Source organism: Primulina huaijiensis, chromosome 8 (genome assembly GCF_012295235.1).
Source record: "Primulina huaijiensis isolate GDHJ02 chromosome 8, ASM1229523v2, whole genome shotgun sequence".
NCBI classification, from domain to species: domain Eukaryota; kingdom Viridiplantae; phylum Streptophyta; class Magnoliopsida; order Lamiales; family Gesneriaceae; genus Primulina; species Primulina huaijiensis.
Window position 1 is genome coordinate 20,828,881 of NC_133313.1, and position 21,770 is coordinate 20,850,650.

Below are 21,770 nucleotides of genomic sequence, written 5' to 3' on the forward strand. Positions count from 1 at the left end.
TATATATAATCCTACGTTATAATTTAAGTCACAAGTCTCTCATAATTAAAACCAGGAAGAAATCAAATGATTTCACATAAAATCACGAGACTCCCTCAAGTGGCGCCATAATCACTCTGCAAAATGATATTCAACAAAGGATATATATCAGATATATATTTCAAAAGTCATAATGCAAATTCATACAAACAAGATGGATCAGTTATCTATTTGTGTAACCTACCGACGTTCCGAAATCTTGAAGATTAGGATGAGTGGGCTGCAACCTATGGTAATGTGGAGGCTGCAGAGTTGCTAACTGTAGCACAGAACTTGGCTGCTCCTGATCAACATCTTCTCCAAAGAATGGAAACAGCTGGTTCAATAATGGCTGTTGTTCTATTAGTCTGAGCTCTTTCATGGCCTCTTGATTGTGCTCTATTTCTGCTTGTTTCTGAATCTGACTGCTCATTAACTGTAGAATTATATATATACATCTCATTAAAAAATATTGCATGAATTTAGTCAATTTTTGAGCCGACTCAGAAGTTAATTGATTTGAAGTGTATTAAGTAAAAGATAGATTTTACAGCACCCAGTGGTACATTTCTTGATTTTCCTTCTCCAGCAGTAATTCCTGAAGCAACATTATTAGGAACAAAAGTTACTGAAATTATATATATCAACTTAATATGTTTTACAGGGAAAAAAGACTAATGATAGTTAAAACAAAATTTATTCACCGTCTTCTTCAGATTTTCCAGTTGCTCGTGAAGCAGCTGAAACTGCGTGTATGCAATTAATCCAACAAATGAATAATTAATATATATGTATAAACAACCAAAATTATAAAAACCTATATCATATAGTTTACTAATTTTTTTCAAATGTATTCTAGCTAGTTAGTAATATTTCTACCTTTCGGGCGCGAACCTTGTCGACCGAGTGCTCAAGCTGCTGTTCGAGTTGGCGAAGTTCCTCGAATTGAAAGCTGCTCAAATCATCTCCTTTGTATCTCTGGAGTGTTACTTGGAGATTCAAAGTTTGCCTTTGCATTTGTGTTAGTTCTTTGTACATCTGATCCTGGAACATATATAAATTTATTTATCTTTTAATTTAACTATAAAAGACACACAAGTATTATTTGTGTTAGAGATAAAATATAGAGACAAGAACAATAGTTATGATACACTTAAGTTTGTATACATTGTATGGGGCTGGTCCTGTCCGATTGTTTCTGTCTGGGATAGATATACCCTTGGCCTGCACGTACCTATCTATCATTTGCTTCATGCTGTAAAAATATATTTAATCAAAATGAAGACACTATATATATATTCATGAGTTTGTCACACACACTATACACAAATATTTGATGAGTAAACTGGAATAAATAAATTTTTTGACATTTTGACAGACTAGTCCTTCAAATATTAAATACACAGGGAAAAAAGGATAATTTTATGTTCAAATTTTGGCTATACAACTATTTTACTTGTTTAACACATTCTTTTGAGACACATTTGGTCGTTTCGAAAGATTTTTATATCCTAATCCACCATATATGAAATTGTATAGTCCACTATCAAATAAACCTAATATAATTCAAGAAATCCGTTGAAGATTATAGTTACTTTAGGCCTAAACAACAAAATCAATGCCTTGAATACTATAATTCATGAGAAAGGGGGATAAAAGTCAAAGGAAAAAGAATGAATAGGGCAATTTCCCTTTTGTGTTTGCGTAGTAAAAATATTAGATCAAATTCAAAAGAATATATCATCTCAGTTAATGACCACATATTATATCCTCATAATATATATTTCAAGAAACCATTTAAAAAAACCTAAAACAAATTCATGCTGAGGGAAGACTTGAATAAAATTTACCTCAATTGAGGGGTGCAGTATTCAGTGAGCTTTCCTCTGCTAGAGAAAACAATGAGTCCAATCTGAGCATCACACAGCACAGAAAGCTCATGCGTTTTCTTCATCAAGCCGGCCCTTCGTTTCGAAAATGTGACTTGCCTGCTCGTGTTGTTCTCAATCCTCTTCACTTCTATCTTCCCTCTTCCCATAATTAACTTGCAAACTATATATATATTCTTAGAAAAACATCCAAAACAAACAAAGGGATTAGCAAAAATCAGGTGCTGGAATAAAATTTCTGATTTAAGACAAAGATAGCAATGTTATCATGCAAAATAACTCCGGTATTAGAATGGTGACGAATAAACAAAGATCTAGTTTGGTAAAATTTACCACAAAATAATGATCTAAATTAACCAACGCATAAGAACTGTGATTAATATATATCATATATAAATGTGTACTCAAGAGGCTAAAAAATATTTTCGAAACTGCGATCATCTGATGTAGAAACTCAAGATTTTTGGCAAAAAGAAGCTGAATGAAACTTACCGGAAACTGTATGAAATTCTTAAACTGGAGAATGTAGAATTAAGTTGGGGAAAAAGAAGAGGGGAATGGAAAGAGTCTGAGGGTTTAAACTTTGTTTACCTTGTTCCTCTGTGCTCTCTAATTTGTTGCTATTTGGGATTTTGGGTAGAACCGTGTGATATGCGCCTAGTTTTATTATTGCGTGTGTTATATGTAAGACAAAGCGCTCACGTTCCTTTTCTTTGGTTTGTAAAATCTGAAGTAAATTTTATATGTGCGTGTGATATCAAGAAGATAAGATGACCATGCATGCATGTGTATCTAGGTCACATTTATATATGTGTGTGTGATTTGTGTATTTTTTTTTCATTCTTTTCCGTAGTTCTAACAACTTTTTGTTTAACAAATCAACGTATATGGAAGATATGTGGCATATTTAAATGCCAATATATATTTGAGAGGGCCGGCGACTAGCCAACACGAATTAAAAGTACAAGAATAGCCAAGAAAGCGACTATATATATATATATATATATATATTATGCATGGATATGTGAGGGACATTAAGAATATCGGTGTTCCATCCCTCTCATCCAATTAAATGCAATATGAACATCTGTAATAATAATATTGTGACTTTTAGCAGTTAAAGTTTTCTTTTGCTGTAATAGTGTAATTAAATTTTTGTAAGAAATATGTCGTCCTTTGTGTTTGAGGAAATACATCGTTGTTGACATTTAACCACCACTGCTCCCCCAAGCTACCAAATATTCCTGAGTCTTCCCCATTTTGGCTCTTTTTTAAAAGCCAAAAATTCAATACGCTTCTTTTAAAGGGAAGAATTTGGCTAAAAATCCTTTGCCATGAATAGACAGGACAAATGTGATCATTTTATTTCCACCATCATCTCATTTATGGCAAGATAGATGAGTAAAGCTAGCTACTCGACCGGCCTCTAAATTCTAAAAAATAAATAAAACAAAATATTAGAAATATGATCACATTCAAGAATTTATGGTTGGTTCGGTACATATTGAATCCGACTCCAATGTTATACCAAGCGATGATCCGATTTATGGACAAACCCATTATACAAAAACTTGACGGGGCACACTTCGAGGTTAACGGTTGACAAAAGGGTCGATCAAACCCTTATCCCAATCACCTTCAGGAAAGGAAGCCATCGAAATCGTAATCTTTTTGCATAAAAGGCGAATTCATCGTTCACACTCGCAGATCAGCTTCCAGGTCTGCTTCGGGCTATGGTCATTGATGGGATAACAATTGTACTAGCACAAACTGTTCTGCTCATTTTTATGAATCTATTGAAGTAGCCTTCTCTCATGATATTAATAGTCTATCATATTGAAAATCAGAAAACACATGCATGATGTTTGACTCATTCAGTCATGATCATGATTTGTCATTAAGCAAAAGTTATTGATTGAATTTCAAAGATAATAACTTTTACTTGAAACAGACCCTGATCCCATGATGGCGGCCGGGGAAGATTGAAATCTATCGAGTGTGAGCTTTCTAACACTTGATCTTTCCTCGAGCTCGAGTTCATAGAGAGCATGGGCTAGAGATAGCCTTATGATGGCTTGTCTTATAACCGCACTACAACAAAAATGACTTTTCGCAGCGCACAAATACTCTTTCTGCGGCGCACATTGCACGCTGCGCAATTGCAAGCTGTTGAAAGTTCAAGATTATCCTGTTGATACTATTATCAACGGCGTGCATATGTACGCTGTTAATACAACTATCCGCAGCGTGCAATGTACGCCGTTAATATTCAAAAAAAAATCTAAATATTAGCGACGGTTTTTGACACAACTGTCGCTAATTAGCGACGATTAAAAACCAAAGACACCGTTGCTAAATTAGCGACAGTTTATAATCCGTCGCTAAGTTAACGACGGTGTTTAAGCTAAATTTTGCGTAAAAATAAAAAAATTACTTTTATAATTTAATAAATTTTAAAAAAATTACAATACAACTTTGATATCTTAACAAACACTTAAAAAATTAACCAAAAATTGAAAAAGAAATGTACCTAAAGCGGAATTAAAACGTATAATAGAGAAAAGTTTTAAGTGTTGTGAAGTGGTGTGAGAAAAGTGGAACGGAAATCGGATATGTATAAACAATTTGCGACAGTTTTGCTAGCGACGGTTTAAATATAACCGTCGCTGATTTACGACTATTAGCGACAGTTTAATAGAAACCGTCACTATTAGAGACGGTGATTTATTAAACCGTCGTCGATTTTAAATCGGCGACGATTTATTGTATACCGTCTCTAAATATAGCGACGGCTTGTAAAACCGTCGCAACTGTAAATTAGCGACGGTCTTACCAAAACCGTCGCTAATTTAAAAATTCACCCATTTTCAACAGCGTGCTTTTAATGCACGCCGTGAATGCATAGAATATTAACAGCGCACATTATTGCACGCTGCGGATAGTATATAATATTACTTTCCGCAGCGTGCTTTTTATGCGCGTCGTTAATGTATATGTTATTAACGGCGCGCATTAAAAGCACGATGCGAAAAATATATAATATTTACAGCACACATAAATGCACGCTGCGGATATTACTTTCCGCAGCGTGCAAGTGCAACAATATTAACAGCGCACATATTGATGCACGCCGTTAAAAGTACTACTCGCAGCGTGCTTTTAATGCACGCTGTTGATGATGTGCTGCGGAAAGCCATTTTTGTTGTAGTGCCGGTAACCGATAAGCCGGTTCGTCTGATTATCAATGGGATGTTTAAGATCACATGGAGTTGTATAGCCACTGCATTTTCATAAAAAAATTTTTACGTATTCGTGTGTAGTTTTTTGAGAATTTCATACGCCCCAACTTATGTTCCGACGGTGATTAGAAGATGATTTGTTCGCTTATATGAGAAAGTATGTTTGTGGAAATATGAAATATTCGAAAAACCACAAAACTGAGCAAAAGATTTCGATCGAAGATACGATATATATAATATCCTGATGTGCTTAGGCATGGTGAGGGACTTATCATCAAAAGGTAGGGTTTATTTGGTAATGAAGACTCGCTTCTAATGAAACATTACGTCTTTTCTTCTGCAAAGATTGTGGGATTAAAATAAAGAATATATCCTCATCCAAATATTTTTTGTTCTCGCTTTTCCAAAGGGTCGACCATATATAGTTCTCTGGCTTCTCGATCTCGGATGTAATTTGAAACCATGAGTCATGGCAATTGAAATTGTACTTGTAACAAGCTTACGAAGAGGCATAATATTTGAGCCACCCTTTAGTCCAAAAATGTCGAATTCAAACTTACGACGTGCATAAAGCTTTATGCAAGTTTACACATGCGTTGATAGTAAGTATAAGTTGTATTTAGAATGAAATACTGGGTAAGAAGGGAGCGCAAAAGCGAGCAAGTTTCTTGAAATTTTTACATTATTCATTTTCTAGAATACTTGTGGATAACAGAACTTTCCCTGACTATAACTCGGACACGTTACCTCCAGTGAAGAAATCGAATTCCATCATGCAACAGATTCTGAGCTCAAATTTGCTGTACAGCTGACATTATTACGCTTCAAGCATTAAGCATGATCTTTGCTCCAATCTAAAGGAAAAGGAAACATAAGCAACACATGAAATTTGATTTGAGTCATATTATGTGTGTATACTGTGTAAAAGATGAGATATGTAAATTTACCTCTTTCAGTCAGCATCACCTAGACTATCACTTCCATCCCCTCTCTTGGATATAGGAGCATAATGAGAATTACCCTTTTTCTTTTGAAATGCAATTTCAGCATTTTTGTGTAAGACTGCCCCTGGAGATGGATAAGGCTGCTGCTGAAAGAGAGGACCCTGAAATTCGAAGTTTCATGGAACAACAACGTCAACAAAAGGAATCACATACTGATTATATGCTCCCAGTAAGGACTTGCGTCACATGCCACTAAAATAAGAAGCAGAAATTCAGGAACCTGTGCGAGCATAATGAGAATTACCCTTTTTCTTTTAAAACGCAATTTCAGCATTTTTGTGTAAGACTGCCCCTGGAGATGGATAAGGCCGCTGCTGAAAGAGAGACCCTGAAATTCGAAGTTTCAGGGAACAACAATGTCAACAAAAGGAATCACTTACTGATTATATGCTCCCAGTAAGGACTTGCGTCACATGCCACTAAAATAAGAAGCAGAAATTCAGGAACCTGTGCTTTCTAAGGAACATGCAGTTTTAAATGTAAGACAGGGTCAGAGAAACAGAGAAACATTGAACTACGTTATGTGCTTGTACTCAGGCATCGAAACTCGAAAGTAATAAGGCATCACATTGAAACTCACCCTAACAAATATTTTTTGGGACTTGGCCTTTTTTACCGTTTCTTACAGTTTTCCTCATCATGTTTCTTGTTGTACACTTTGAAGGAAGGTATCCATTAAAAATAATGGTTTTACATACCATGGCAGTGGTATCTGTTGCTCTTGGTTGTACTCCTTTAAGTCCAACAACCCTGTAAATTTAGCAGTACGCTAACTCGAAAGTAGGAAGTGCACCTCTTTAAGATCTCAAATAACAACTAAATTGGGCGATTTTGATGAGCATATTTTGTAGCTCTATAAAGTAAGCATCAAGGATTATTTGTAGCAATGCTTGATATGAAACCAGTATCATACCAGCCACCACGAGGAGCATTTGAATGGGAAATGGGATCCATTGGATCCAACTCATCATCCTCAGTATAGGTTCGCTTCTTCCCGTCCTTTTTATAGCCTCTACTAAGTGGTGCCTTTAGATCAGATCTGTACTCCAAAATATGGCAATTAAACTAGAAGTAGAATATATAAAATCATATCTCCCCTAAGACTACACACACGATAATCATCTAAAAGAATGAAATGAGATTTGAGATGCAAAAAGCACCCACCCACCCGACCTTCCGCTTGTTTCTACCCAGTTTGCACTTTTTTGTCCTTTTAAAATTAAGAAAACAACATTTAACATATGAACTCATAGTGTCCTCCACAACAGAAACAATTTTTTTGCCGCTAAAGTGAAAGCTCACCATATAAAAACAGGAATGATACAAAGCAACGTGAGAGAAGATATATGAGTTGGACGACTTAAACGAGAATACCTGTGTTTTGAAGACTTCTTCTCCAAGTCTTCTTAACTTTTAGCAGCAGAGGTGGTTTGCTGCTGGCTGTTTGTGGGGGGTGATGAATACTGGGCTTGTGGAAGATTGTGAAGTCAAGACATAAAAGGCAAATTTAAGATTTTAGGCTTACATTATAGGAAAAAAAAACAAAACGAATGCACAATTCTATCCTCCAAAATGTCGAAGATAAAAAATAACCACTCACAAGAACTTTAATATGGAACTCCTAAATTATATGCCACTAAACAAACCTTGTGCAGTGATGGCAATAGCCCCAAGACTGGACAAGATGCACTCCCTAACCCACCACATCCCATGCATTTGGGAAACTTGAATAGCTGATTTCTCAAATTTCCAACCACTGCAGTAGCAGAGGGTATTCTGTCATAAGGTTGTGAGTTGGGTTGCTGTTGTCCACTTGGATGCTCCCATTGCGACAAATTAGTCTTTTGGTTGTAGTAATACTTTTGGCCCGAGAATGCAGTGGTCTTACATTTGTCTATACTTCAGTTTTAAGAGAACGAAGAACAGAAAACTAATAAATATCAGATCATTTGCATGGAAGGTTGAGAACATGAGCATCATTCGATTCTTCAAATAATGATATTGATAAAAAATAAATGGCACATATAAATTTCCAAATGAAAGTCAATATCAAGAAACAGCTAACAAATGAGATTAGAATCATATAAACACACATATATTATAGATCAGGTAAAAAATCCCCGCAAGTAGAGAATATTGAAGATTGCTTGTCAAGCTGAACAGAAAATAAACAAAGAAATCAAATTACTTGATTTTCATCCACAGAAAATTTGATCAATACAGATAATTGGAAACAATATAATATATTTGATGAAACTATAAAATAGTACAATGGCTTCTACAATTTTACCTGCATCATTATACAATACAATATCTAGATTTTTTTTTAATTATTTAAACTGACGGTACCTGCTGTTTCATCAAATGCCTCTACCCAATTTTCTGGAAAGGAGGTATAGCCAATACAGAAATAGAAGCAGTATTGAGAGGTTTCTCCCACTGACTTGTCCCTGAGTTCTGATTATAATAAAATACAGCTCCACTTCGGGGTCCCTTGCCTCAATCTACAGAATAATTTGGAGTAGAAAGACTAATAAGCGATGAAATAACAGAATGATGCTACAATGTAACTCATGGTATGACCGCAGATTAACATATTTTCTGATGTTCGAAATAAAAAGCTAAAAATAAGTTGCACATTTTCGGAGATTTTGAGCTCTAGTGATATCTAAATGCGTTTGAGATGCATGGAAGCATCGATCAAGAAACTGATCTCTTGTTAAAATTCCATAAAAAGTGAATAAGCATATTATATTCATATCGAAAGGTTCCAACAAACAGGTAAATAAAGGGAGAATCAACGGGCACGAAAGATGGATGGTCTTTTATCAAAGCAGATTTCAACTAGCTACAATACGGTTCATGTTTCAGCTATTTCATTCCAAGAAAACAATATTCATAATTTTACAATAAAATATATCAGAAGACAAGAAACAAGTGCTTATGCATCCCGGAGGCAGGAAGTGACTGAGTCTCCCACCTCTAGAATAAGTTCCATATCACAGTTTAATAAATAGCCACGGAGATATCATAAGGAAGCATACATGAAAATAAAAATTAGAACAGCTAGAAAATTATTATATAACCCAAAAAGATAATCATGTAACCATGAGTTTGTTTCCTAACTCAAAACTCAAAATAAACTAAACAGGACTAAAAAATACAATAAAAAGGATAAACTAACATGGTCTGACATGGAAAAATTCGCTGCATTCCAATCATCTTTCGGGATACCCCTTGCTCTAAGCTTTTGCTTGAGATTTTCAGGTAAGTCTTCAGCCATTGACTCTGTCCTGACTCACAATCAAGCTCTGCTTTATTTTGGCTCGTTTCCTGGTTATCTCTTTCTAATGATTCAGAGAAGTTTTAAGCCAACTATTTTTCAAGGAACTGATTCAGGGAAGATAACTTTTTGTACCGTGGTTTACGATGTCGGGGATGGGAGCACCACAATAAGCACCTCCACCAGGAACTCCATATCCATTTCTAATCTCTGAATTGCCTAGCTAAAAGAAAAAAAAAGGAAATCTTTCCAGATTTAGTCATTTATAATACTTATTATAGCTAGATATCCTAGACAAACAGAATTTTTTTTCAGGATTTTTATTTATTTTTCATCATATTCCTCTGCCATATAAGGTTGGAGAAGGACAAACTGCTAATAAAAAAATTACTGAAACGATTTGACAAAAGCTCAAAAGTTTACTTAATGAAAGATTGTCTAGCATCCTTCATGTATAAGACAAAAGCTAAAATTCACTGTTAATGTTGAAACATCACGACTCTATCCATTAACTTATAATTAAAATGATGTTAATCTCACCATAGATTTTTCCAAATAATTGTCCAGAGTGAAACAAGAAACAAGGAGAAAAATATAAAGGGTGACCCAAATAGAGAGAAATCGTAGAGAAGATTCTAAGTTGTGGTCAAGGATGTCACTGTCACACAATAATGAAGTTTACAATGCACTGTCAGATTCAGTTAAAAAGAAAGCATTTTTAAACAAAAGACTAGAATACATCGGCAGTGAAATATGTGAATTTTGTGAGCAGGGTAACTTGATCAGGATGGTAACAAGTTCCACTTGGTAATGTAATAATGCTTACACACTATCCTTGCTACGATCAGGATAAATGGCAAGGCTGAGAAAGGTTTTTTTAAAAAAAAACATAAAGATACCTTGCCCAGCTATTGCGTTCAAATTGATGAGTTTATCAGTGTTACTGATTTTGAAAAAAATTCACTATACTGAACCAAGACTTAACCACAAAGTAGGTTCACCTATTACCAAGAAAATGGAATGCAGTATAAGCTAACATCCCAATCACATTTATTATCTGCGGATTAGGAAAAATATTTTAAAAGTTTTCTCAAGCAATTTATTTCCAACTTCGTTTCCTATAAGCATTGCAGGTCTTCCATATCTGATTATTAATGCAAAAATAAACCCATAAAAAAATTCAACAGTATTCAACCATCCTCCGCAAAGGTAGGCTTGCCATATTTTAAAGCCATTTCCGTTCGATGATGAGTGGCCATTTTAAGTAAATGTTCCTGTGACATAAAGACCAGTCGCAGCAATTAATTCTCTGAAATCAAACACGCACAAACTCATTCTAATGCTGATTTCATTAAACCATTCCCCACATAGGGGCTTAAACCTATAAGATGAAATCTTCGTACAAACCTCTGGCTCTGAATAATCTGTTGTGTGGAAATTTCCTGAAAAGTAACAGACAATTGTAATATAATTAGAGCAACAGCGGGGTACCAACACTAAAGAATAATTATTAGGACATACTTGTTCATGAAGCACAGCGTGCCGAGCCGCAGTTCCAATATTACTTTTACTCTCAAATTCTGCTTGAGAACCATTGGATATGGAGATATACTGGTGGGGAAGAGGAAAAGGATTACTCCTAAAGTCAGCAGCTGACAGGGAGATCACTTCGTTAGATGGTGGTACTGGTAATATATTTTGCAGGGATTGGGTTCCTTGGGGAAGCAGCTGATCAGATTCGTTGCCCATAACTGAGAGTTCAAAACTTTAAGTATAATCTCGGGATAAAATTTACATTTAAAATTACCAGAAGGCATTGTCTTCATATGTTTGCACAAATACTCATCTTCGAAGTTGATTGATTCAAACACAAAAACCACAACTAGATTACACTTTGAGAATCCAATAACTAACACATTAAAAAAAGATACAATAAAGATTTATTCACACCTAGATTGCAGCAATTACAAGAAAATCAGCGACAATCAGAATGAATTGAACCTGCTTCAACTCTCTGAATACATATAAGCACTTCGATAGATCTTCAAATGGTAAACTGGGCGGGCACACCCTGAGACGAAGAGGAATTTGATGATGGGTAGGTTGGCAACTGGTAAAAAGTAAGGAAATTTCAAATTACCCGATATAATTTTAAAATATTTTAATAATGAAGGAATTGAAAATAAATCGACTTCTACATAAATTTCAAAATTCAAAGGTAAGATGTGCATTCATTGCAGGATCAACCTGCAATAACCACATAATTTATAAATCATAGCCAAAATTTGTGCTATTGAAGGGCAAAGTACATATATAGCATATAATATCAACTTCGCAAAAAATCCACATGTAGTTCTGTGATTCTAACGGTAAATATATGGTTTTGTAGTTCAGCAATAATAGCACACACAGTTGCCCTTTATGGATCATGTCAACTCTGGTGCTCATCCGGAAGGTCGGAAGGTGGAGCTAGTCGAAGGAATGATTTAGGAAGAGGGACATCCGAAAACTTGCGGAGTTTCTGCAAGCCATCCGCCGCCTGTGAAACCTGCATATTCTCAAGGCGGAACTGAGCTTCTTCCACCTCCGTGCTTGGCTTCCTTATCACCTCCTTTTTTGGTGAAATATCCATTGGCATTGTATAAATTACACTGCTGCTGGAGCTTCCCTTAACCCTTTCTTGTTTCTGCTTGTTTGAGCAGGCAACGTGCATGGGGGAAGCAGCGTGAACCATCTTTCCTCCGTGTTTATCTCGAGTATGGAGGAGTGTCTGAGTAACATTAATAGCTACTGCTCGACTGCTATCCTCCGGTTTTTGTGTCAACACCGTCTGCTGCTTCTTGATATTTGCTTGATCCTAATAAATGGGGAAGATTAATATATGAATTTTGAAGTTATGTTAAACATTTATAAACATCAAAGATACTTCAGGCCAACACTTCAAATTTTTGAAATACACCCCAAACGGTTACAGTACCAGTTTTATATGTCATAATGCACACTCATCACCAGCGGATAAGCAGACTCGTCCACTGGTTAATGTGTAAAACATTGCTTACTTTAAAAATTCCTTCTTCGAAAATTTTAAATAATTTTTGGATAAGCTGGTGCAACATTTTTTCGACAATAATATGTTCATTAAAAAAAAGATATAAGGAAAAATGCATGTGTGAGGAAGATATTCAATTATCATGATTTTCGACAAACATGCAGTCCAGCATGTTGAGATGTTAAATCATAAAATCTTACTAAAACCTTACCTTTTATTTTTCTTTATAAATTTACTTAGATTAGCTCAGTGATAACAAGATTCCGATTGAAAAAACTTTAAGCTAGTGTAGAAATGACCTTGCACTTGCATCTATACCAGCAATATATTCGTGCGTAAGTGAGATCTGAATTTTATCCATCATGTAACAAGAGTAAAAAATGTTCCTCGTTATTTCATAAGTTTTGAGTATGCACACATGCTATCAGTAAGGCTTTGAAAGGCATATCATGAAGTAAACGACTTCTAACTCAGAATGCCAAAACAAGAAAATATGCAGCAAGGAAATAAAGAAAAGATCTTCATACCTTCATCAAATTGCACGTTAACCTCCTCCTTTCTTTCGCTCTATGTATTGCATACCTAATTCCATGGGTGTCCATGAATCCACTGGGCCACAGTGCAGCAAGCTGCGTTGATAAAGGCAAACATCAACTTTTAATCTATAGCCTTTATGAAAACAACTGGCTGATTTAACGTGATGGTGTCCATTTTTCTTTTTTTCTTTTTTTTTCATATTTTAGAAGTGATACAGCTATCTAAGTAACCTTAAATATCACCAAAATAAGAAAAGATATTAAAATAATGGCAGCATAAATCCGCAACACTCTGCTGCATGTTTAATTCGTGTCATTTCCCCTGTTTGCAAAAGATTACAACGATTATCATTACCAAACCATGTAAGATCTTTTATTTTACTTATCACTTGATATAATGTGAGATACATGGATAGTCCTTACTCAGTGAATTGGGCAATGTACTGGATGGAAGGAATAATTTCAATGTCAATGCTCATACAACAACCAGATGCAAATACTGGTTCGTGCAATTTAATCGCTCACATTTCCGAAACTAACTCATGAATGAACATGTGAAAAAATCTGTACATGAGAGTGACTAACTATAAACGATATTCTGCAAACATCTAGCAGTAAAGCACGTGAGATCTTATAATAGGTCATACCTCTTCATACAAGACTTTGACTTGCAGAACTGAATTTTCTTCTATTCTCTGGAATGAAAGAACTAAAAAGTTAGGTATATAGGATCAAAATTTACTGGTGGAAAATCCCTTGAAGGAACAAGGGAAAATTATCTATTACCTCAGCATAAAGTTCGTATAGGTCACAAATTTTATCCTCCAATGCATCATCCATGCTGTGTTTTCGTATCAAATCTTCTTTTTCTGCAGGACCAGATTCTCGAAAATAACTGGAACTTGCAGTTAGCTTCTCAACCTGCAAATTGTGTGGATATTCAAAATCAAGAAACAAAAATGAATGTTGACACTCAAATCTCCTCACAAGCACAAATTATACAATATTGTACAAAATTTTAAAGTTTTTGCTTGTTTTCATGGTTAGAATGAGATATCTTTATCTGATAGGTAGCAATATCCAACTAAATCTCAGCTTTTGAATCTGAACAAGCTCAAAATAAAAGGCATACTTTGTATTTCATGAATGGAATCCACAGCTTAACCATCTCTTCAACTTCTTGTCTGATCTTCCGCACTTGTTCATGTTTCTCCGATCTGGCTGATAGGCCTGACTCATCCATGACTTTAAGGTGTTTCTGTCAAACCAAAGAAGTATGCTTGATTAAACAGTAAAGATGGAGATTATAGCGAATCAACCATGTACAACACTTATATGCAATTAGTTCCTAATATATGAGACAAATAAGATTCAATAAGTATAAAAAAACTCGATACAAGGTGCTTGAAGGACCTAGATATACCATTTGCAGCTGCCTCAAATCCATACCACAAACATAAAATTAAAACAAACATGTAAGTGAGAAGGAGGCTAAAGCATGGAAAAATAAATCAGCATGGGTTTGTTTTGAGGGGGTAGATGTCTACAAATGGGCATCTTATAATTAAACCGAGGAGTAGTAACAACCGATATTCTAGATTTCCCATTCTATATTGGGTAATAAATTAACAATGCAACAAACAATCCCTTAAATGCCTTGACACAACTTGGCAAACCAAATAAGATGGTTTTGTAGATAAAGATCTACAAAACGACAACCAATTCTTACCATGTATTTTATTTCCTCCTTTAGATAACTAATATGTGACATTTCCAACTCCCACTTATAATTTAATGTTCATCACTTTTGACATCACATTTATTTATGTTATAATACAACAACACGTAAGTCTTTATCCTACTAGGTGTGGTCAGCTATACGAATCCTTCTACGACATTGTGTTTTATCTCTTATTATAACCTAATTTATATTTAGATAATGCATATCATGCTTAACTTTTCGTATCCAAGCCTTTTTAGCATCCATCTCCATCTATTAATGTGGGGATTAGTCATGGTCTCGCATCTCGTAACTGGAGCTTCTATCAATCGCCTTTTTTATGTGTCCATACCATTTTAGGCGTGTCTCTGTCAAATTTTCTTCTGCAGCGTATCTCCCTCATTTGTATTGGGTGATGGTTAACAATGCAACAAACAATCAAGGCTTAAATAAAGAAAGGAGAAAATATTTCACTCTTAAATACCATGATACAACTTAGCAAACCAAATAGAATGGTTTTGTAGATAAAGATCTGCAAAACTACAACCAATTCTTACCATGTATTGAATTTCCTCTTTTAGATAACTAATATGCGACATTTCCGACTCCAACTCATAATTTAATGTTCATCATCTTTTGACATCTCATTTAAATTATAATAAACCTACACACAAGCCTTTATCTTACTAGGTGTGGTCGGCTATATGGATCATTTACGTCATTGTGCTTTATCTCTTATTATAACCTAATCTATATTTAGAAAATGCATATCATGCTTAATCATTTGTATCTAAGTCTTTTTAGTATCCCTACTCGCCTTTTAATATGTATACTAGTCATGGTCTTGCATCTCCTAACTGGAGCCTCTATCGTTCGCCTTTTTATGTTTCCATACCATCTTTAGCGTGTCTCCCTCAAATTTTATTCGGTAGCGTGTCCTCCTCATTTATATTGGGTAATGGTTAACAATGCAACCAACATTCAAGGCTTAAATAATTCACCCTTAAATGCCATGATAAAACTTGGCAAATGAAATATGAATGTTTTGTAGATAAAGATCTGCAAAACGACAACCAATTCTTACCATGTATTCAATTTCCTCCTTTAGATAACTAATACGTGACATTTCCGACTCCCACTTATAATTTAACATTCACCCGTTTTTGACATCTCATTTATGTTATAATACACCAACACACAAGCCTTTATCCTACTAGGTGTGGTCGACTATATGGATCCATCTACACGATTCTGCTCTATCTCCTATTATAACCTCATTTATATTTAGATAATAAATATCATACTTAATCGTTTGTATCCAAGTATTTTTTAGTATCCTTCTTCGTCTTTCAATATGGGAATTAGTCACGGTCTTGCATCTCCTAAGTGGAGCATCTACCGGACGCTTTTTTATGCGTCCATACCATCTCAGCCATGTCTCCCTCAATTTTTCTTCGGTAGCATGTCTCCCTCATTTATATTATAATCGGATATCAAAATGTAATTTGTTCATCATCCATCCCAATTTTGGAGATGTAGCAATAAATAATAAATAAGCCTACTAGTTTTTTCTTGTTGCTACTAGGGGTGTAAATAAATTGAGCCGGCTCAAAAAATATTCAATTAGAATTTGAATTGAATTCAAACATGTTCAAGTGTTTTTTCAAGTCGACTTTAAGTCTAAATTATTTTGTTCGATGGTACATGAGTTCTAATGTTTTATTAATATAGTATAATTATATGATAAATAAAAATATTTCGAGTTTTTTGAGTCATTATTTTCAAAAAATAGTTCAAAAACATATTCGAATAATTCTACCTTTGCTCGAACTTGAGCTCTAATTCGAGCCAATATTTTTAACCATTTGACTTCAAATCGAGCTCCAAGTTGAAATCTACTTATTTGAGATTGAATTCAAGTTTTAAATGTTTCTTAATATTCAGATCAATTCGATTTTTACACCTAGTTGCTACAACTATGAGGATGGTCAATGTAGCTACTTCGCACAACCATCTTGTTTAATTCAGCATTGTGCCAAGCTAAACAGCTAGACACCCAATACTTAAGTTTATTTACTAGTTAAGTGGTGTTCCAATTGATTGAAACTCTAACTCATTTGACTAAGTTAACGAAAACCCATAGCGCAACTAAAACTTCTAATTAATGGAACGAACCCCTAGTAGATATTACCAAAACCATAACTATGTACTTCTTAGATAAAGCTTTACCCAAAAAAAAAAGAGGAATACAATTCATTTTTAAGAATGGACTACCAGATCGAATAACCTATACCAACTTGCACTAATCATCCAAGTTTTATGAGGGATTCATCTAACATGCGTAGAGCTAGGGACCCGAGTTTAGGGAGGAAAACATTTTAATCAACCTTTTCATAATTTTGAGGAAGTGCAACAAGACAGTATCAAATTAAAGTTGGAAGGTTTTCATAGAAAAGTAATAAGTAACTTCCAAGCCAGTGGGGGCAGTAGCCCACCCTGGCTTACATGTTCTGTTCTAAACCAAAGGACATCCTCAATTCACATTTTGCATGAAAATAAAATTTGAAAGCCTTGAGCAGGAAAAATGCCTTGACACATTACGAGGGTTCTAGATAATTCAAACACTTCAGATTGCGAAATATACACGCAATGGAAGTCAAGAGAAAGTTGAACTCTCGATAAACCGAACAGAAAGATCACTTTTCTGTGTTTCTGTGCAATGGCAGAATCAGCTTGCTTCATAAAAGATATATGAAGTATTAGATTATAAAAATTATAAATTTTTGGCAATCATGTAAGTTTGTGTTCAACACAACAATCCATCATAAAGTTAAGACGGCATTGGTTGACGTTTCTACAAATCATGCCCAAACAAGCATCTATTTCAGAGCTATGCAATTCAGAAGAAATGTGTCATTCCGTTTTTTGGTCTTTAACATTGGATTTTCTCTCAGCCAACACATACCTGTCCCTCATGAGAAATCTCTGTCATCATAAAAATGTAAGTAATTAAAATAGCAAATTTCATGAAGATAGTAGTTAATAAAGTGGCTTGCTTCATGATTTTCTGTAACTTTCTCCAAGTTTAAATGCTTATAGCCTGTTAATGAAGTGCTCCTCTTGAAGAAATTTGACAATAGCCACATACTGTCAGTACATTGCAATCTTTATAGCCAAGATAGCAAAATCATGAGATCATCTGTGTCTTCAGTATCATTGCTATTGATACCAATGAAGAACGGGGGGAGCAATACAATATAAAAAAAATGCAAGACTATTGATGGTTTATTAGTCAATTTTTACTAAAAGAATACCTTTAGCGTCCTAAGCTGCATTAAGTGGCCAACAATGTCCATCAGACGAAGAAGCACGTGCTTTGGCATCTTACCAAAAATATCTTCCTGCAGCATAAACAAAAAAGATAATTTCTCCCAAACAAAGCCTAATGGAAGCACAAATTCACAGGATTATAATGTAAGCAATTAGGTACAACAACTAATATGAACCAAGAAGACATTTGCAAGCCATTAAGTACCGTCAATCTAGCAATTTTGGCGAGCATCAGCTTTATTTCACGCGGAAGCCTCCTTTTGACTGCCTGAGAAGAATTATCAGGATCATGGACTTCTTTTGCCGGTGGTTGGACTGTTGATTTTCCAAAGCATACAAGAAAAAGATTAATACTCTGGCCAAGTTAGGGGTCAAGGAGGAAAAAACAAAATAACAAATGAAGTAATCAAATACATTCGTCAACTATCTTTTTCAACTCTACAATGGCCTCATCAAGCAGATCATTTTTTGCATCGAAATCAGATCCTTCTATTCCAGGTATGAAGGGTACATTCTGCAGGTCAATATTCTTGCCCTGCCTGATAGCATACAGCTCTGCAGGATCCTGTGCACTAGTTGTACTGTCAATTTTATTCTTCGATGGAAATGAAACCGCTGAAGCATTTGTCGGAAAGGCCTGAACTTTTACATCTGTCACAGCCGCTGTGAGTGACTGACTTGTTGGGTTTTTATTCATTGATGATGACTCTTTTCTACCTTTGACGCCCAATTTCACTTGTTTATTCCCAACATTTCCATCATCACTTCCACCATGACCTTTTGCCAAATCTTTGTGCCTCCTCTTTCTTGGCTGCTGGTTATGTGATATGGTGGGCTCACTACATTAAATCAAGGGTAGACAATTACATAATCATATAAGTGGTCTGAAACAGGGAAACTTAGAAGACTAACTTTCACATAAAGTAAAGAGTTTACAGAATGCCTCGCAAAACTCACATGTGCTCCAATTTCCCACGATTGACGAAAAAACCATCATGTTTTGTTTCAATGGTATCGACCTTGAAATAATCATCCTGCACATATGAAACTTGTAACGACCTTAGAAAATAATGCATAAAATCTACTTTCAACTGTCCCGTAAGCTTAAGTACTGTTTCTACAATATAGCTAAAGGATTGTCGTGAAACACCTACCAACTCAGTATCATCTATGAAGGAATCGTCTGTATCATACTCATCATCATCGGGTACGTCATCTAGCATCCCATCTTCATCATCACTGCTTCCACTACCCTGTAAATTCGACAAAAGCACGTGAAATGGAAACAAAAGATTACCCAGTTTACAAGGATTAATTTTTTAATTGAACATTAATATGATCAAACAAAGTATTCGTCAATTGCCAATCAAGGTTTAAAGTTGGTAAATTTTCACGAACGTTACAAACATTAATTTTTTTACTGAAATCTATCTTAATGATACGAAAAAAATCATTAACCACGTAAATTAAAGCAAAATAACCACGTAAATAATTAAAGCAAAATAACCCAGTTAGCAAAGATTGATTTCAATGAACATGCATCACTGATACTGCATCCATATCAACAATGCAAGCAAGATCTTTCTTTGTTTCGAATGTGGAAAAAAAAACTTTATCTTTACCATGTGCCTCGCTTAAATCGTTCAAAAAACACACATGCATTAAACAAAAGCACCGCCAAAATCAAAACCTTGACGCGATGCCATTGAATTAACATGAAATCGTCCAAAATAGTTCCACATACCGCATACATGCGCTCGATTCTCTCAATCACATTATTCAAACGGCTCGACCCAACCTGCCGCGTTGAGTCGTTCGCCTCTTGCTTCGGCATTGACGCCATTGACGTAAGCGGAGGCTGGGGTTTCACCAGAGGACCAGTAACTGATGTGACAGCCTCACCTGAGTTGCTGGAGTTGGCCTCTTTCTGAAGCTGTTTCCAGGAAACCACCGTCGTTTCTCCAGGAACCAGCTCTACTCTGAAGCGGATACGGTCACCAGAGGACTCAACTGTTGCAGCCGCTTTCGGGCGGCGGCCTGGTTCCGGTGCAGAGCCTCCACCGCTTTGTTCCATAGGTGGAATTCGGTTAAGTGACGAAAGGGTGCAGTGAAAAGTGAGGGAGAGGGAAACGACTGCGTGCGTTTCTAATATGTAACGGCTGCAAAGGAAAAACTATAATATTATTAGTTTTTACATTTTCAACCCAATTTCACCAAATAATAAAGAGGGAATCAAAAAAGGTTTGGATTCTTGTAATCCAACTGGTATTGCATCATCAATACCAACATTCAGTTGGATTCTATTCAGGCATCTTACATCTATACATACANAAGTTAAATTCTTTTATCTATCACAGTCAAATATAAAATTGCTTCAATTTTAAATTTCACTAGAAATATCTATCACAGGCATCTGACTAATGAAGAAATTACTTTTTTTTGCATAAATCTCCAATCAAGATTATTTGACCAAATCTTATAATGAAATATAACAAAAGTGAATTTTAGCCATCTTTGTTGTTGTATATATAATCAATGTGAAATTTAATGATTTGATGCATATAATATAGTCTCTACTTTCTACCATTTTTATAAAAAAAATAAATTATTTTGATTTTTTTGGATTCTTCACAAAAAAAGTCTCAAAACAATAAGTTTTTTTCTTTATAATTTAATATATTCTTCGTTTTTAATTTTGCTTTTTTTTTTCTTTGCGTTTCTTTACGATTAAATTTTATAGTCAATAAATTTTTTTTTTATAATCTAATATAATCTTTTGACCATTTTTTATTTTTTTTAAAAAAAAATCAATAAATTTATATTCTTTAAATAATTAAGTTTTTTCTTATAAATTAGTTTGAAGTTTTATCGTGCTCCTCAACTACTTCAAACAGACAACGTCATATATATCATATATGGCCAATTTGGTCACCAAAAGCATTTAATCTAACGATATTCCTTTAAGGTAAATAATAAAAAAAATCAAATATTCTGAATTTGTAAAAAAAAAATTACAACTTATATCTTTTAGCAATTTTTACAAATATTATTTTTTAATCATAAATATATTCTCTACACATAATTATATTTTTACAAGTAATGATAATTAGTAATTACATGTTCACCATATATTTCAAACGCATGTGTAGTTTTTTATTTTTATGTACTTGTTTTTATCAAAAATTACTGTGTGAGTACTTACTTATACGTAGTTTTCTTTTGCTTATTATTTTATTATTGAAAATGAGTCCTTGACATCACCATAGATTTCATGCATGCATACATTTGTTAGTTTTCAGCGTCCACATGGACCTTATTTGTTGAGTTTAAGGTTCTCTTTCTGAACAACGAACTGTTTAATGCATCATTGTATGGTCAGAGTTGTCATATTAATGGAGTTGAAAAATATAGAATAAATTGTGCTAAAATTCCCAGTACAAAATATATACATATTGGTAAATTTAATTATTAGTAACGATCGAAATAATCAAATTTAACTCTTGACTCCACTTAAATGGATAGAAATACTACTTTTAGTTTGATAAAATTATTTGAACGGTGAAATTTGTCGAATTAAAGCAATTGGAAATAATGTTGTTTTGATAAATCGAAAAGTAAGCACATCATTGAAATCAATATCAAACTATAAGTGTCGAAGTGTCTGAGCTAGTGGAGCATGTGAACATTTGTTGATGGTCAAAA

The 21,770-nt window shown here is 34.6% G+C and overlaps 2 protein-coding genes across 3 annotated transcripts; both read right to left on the bottom strand.

The window, feature by feature from the left end:
- Nucleotides 1–10: 10 nt before the first annotated feature.
- LOC140982189 (MADS-box protein defh21-like) lies at nucleotides 11–2,080 on the bottom strand. The gene is made up of 7 exons (XM_073448604.1): nucleotides 1,869–2,080; nucleotides 1,186–1,273; nucleotides 898–1,062; nucleotides 723–764; nucleotides 575–616; nucleotides 224–454; nucleotides 11–116 (listed from the first exon to the last, which is right to left on the bottom strand). Exons 1-7 carry the CDS (start codon nucleotides 2,054–2,056, stop codon nucleotides 96–98), a joined length of 777 nt encoding a protein of 258 aa, XP_073304705.1. The 5' UTR covers nucleotides 2,057–2,080; the 3' UTR covers nucleotides 11–95.
- A 4,103-nt stretch (nucleotides 2,081–6,183) lies between these two features.
- LOC140982766 (ubinuclein-1-like) lies at nucleotides 6,184–20,170 on the bottom strand. 2 transcript variants are annotated; one of them, XM_073449457.1, is made up of 19 exons: nucleotides 19,813–20,170; nucleotides 19,223–19,321; nucleotides 19,026–19,102; nucleotides 18,483–18,907; nucleotides 18,274–18,383; nucleotides 18,053–18,139; nucleotides 14,151–14,276; nucleotides 13,805–13,939; nucleotides 13,666–13,713; nucleotides 13,010–13,111; nucleotides 11,435–12,290; nucleotides 10,955–11,184; nucleotides 10,841–10,875; nucleotides 9,335–10,707; nucleotides 7,525–8,654; nucleotides 7,064–7,189; nucleotides 6,531–6,900; nucleotides 6,395–6,461; nucleotides 6,184–6,251 (listed from the first exon to the last, which is right to left on the bottom strand). In XM_073449457.1, exons 1-11 carry the CDS (start codon nucleotides 20,140–20,142, stop codon nucleotides 11,865–11,867), a joined length of 1,965 nt encoding a protein of 654 aa, XP_073305558.1. In that variant the 5' UTR covers nucleotides 20,143–20,170; the 3' UTR covers nucleotides 6,184–6,251; nucleotides 6,395–6,461; nucleotides 6,531–6,900; nucleotides 7,064–7,189; nucleotides 7,525–8,654; nucleotides 9,335–10,707; nucleotides 10,841–10,875; nucleotides 10,955–11,184; nucleotides 11,435–11,864. The 2 variants fall into 2 exon arrangements, with proteins under 2 accessions (XP_073305558.1, XP_073305557.1); XM_073449456.1 differs by having other exon boundaries at nucleotides 6,201–6,251; nucleotides 6,395–6,900; nucleotides 9,335–9,656.
- Between the last annotated feature and the right edge of the window lie 1,600 nt (nucleotides 20,171–21,770).

What these genes read in the sequence shown, in the direction of transcription:
- LOC140982189 (XM_073448604.1), bottom strand. Translation starts at nt 2,056, where the DNA reads ATGGGAAGAGGGAAGATAGAAGTGAAGAGGATTGAGAACAACACGAGC. An exon ending in ACAAGGTTCGCGCCCGAAAG is followed by an intron (nt 765 to 897) that starts GTAGAAATATTA and finishes GCATACACGCAG; the next exon opens with TTTCAGCTGCTTCACGAGCA. An exon ending in TGGAAAATCTGAAGAAGACG is followed by an intron (nt 617 to 722) that starts GTGAATAAATTT and finishes ATGTTGCTTCAG; the next exon opens with GAATTACTGCTGGAGAAGGA.
- LOC140982766 (XM_073449457.1), bottom strand. Translation starts at nt 20,142, where the DNA reads ATGGAACAAAGCGGTGGAGGCTCTGCACCGGAACCAGGCCGCCGCCCG. An exon ending in GAATCGAGCGCATGTATGCG is followed by an intron (nt 19,322 to 19,812) that starts GTATGTGGAACT and finishes TCGAATTTACAG; the next exon opens with GGTAGTGGAAGCAGTGATGA. An exon ending in TAACGTGCAATTTGATGAAG is followed by an intron (nt 12,291 to 13,009) that starts GTATGAAGATCT and finishes CCCATTTATTAG; the next exon opens with GATCAAGCAAATATCAAGAA.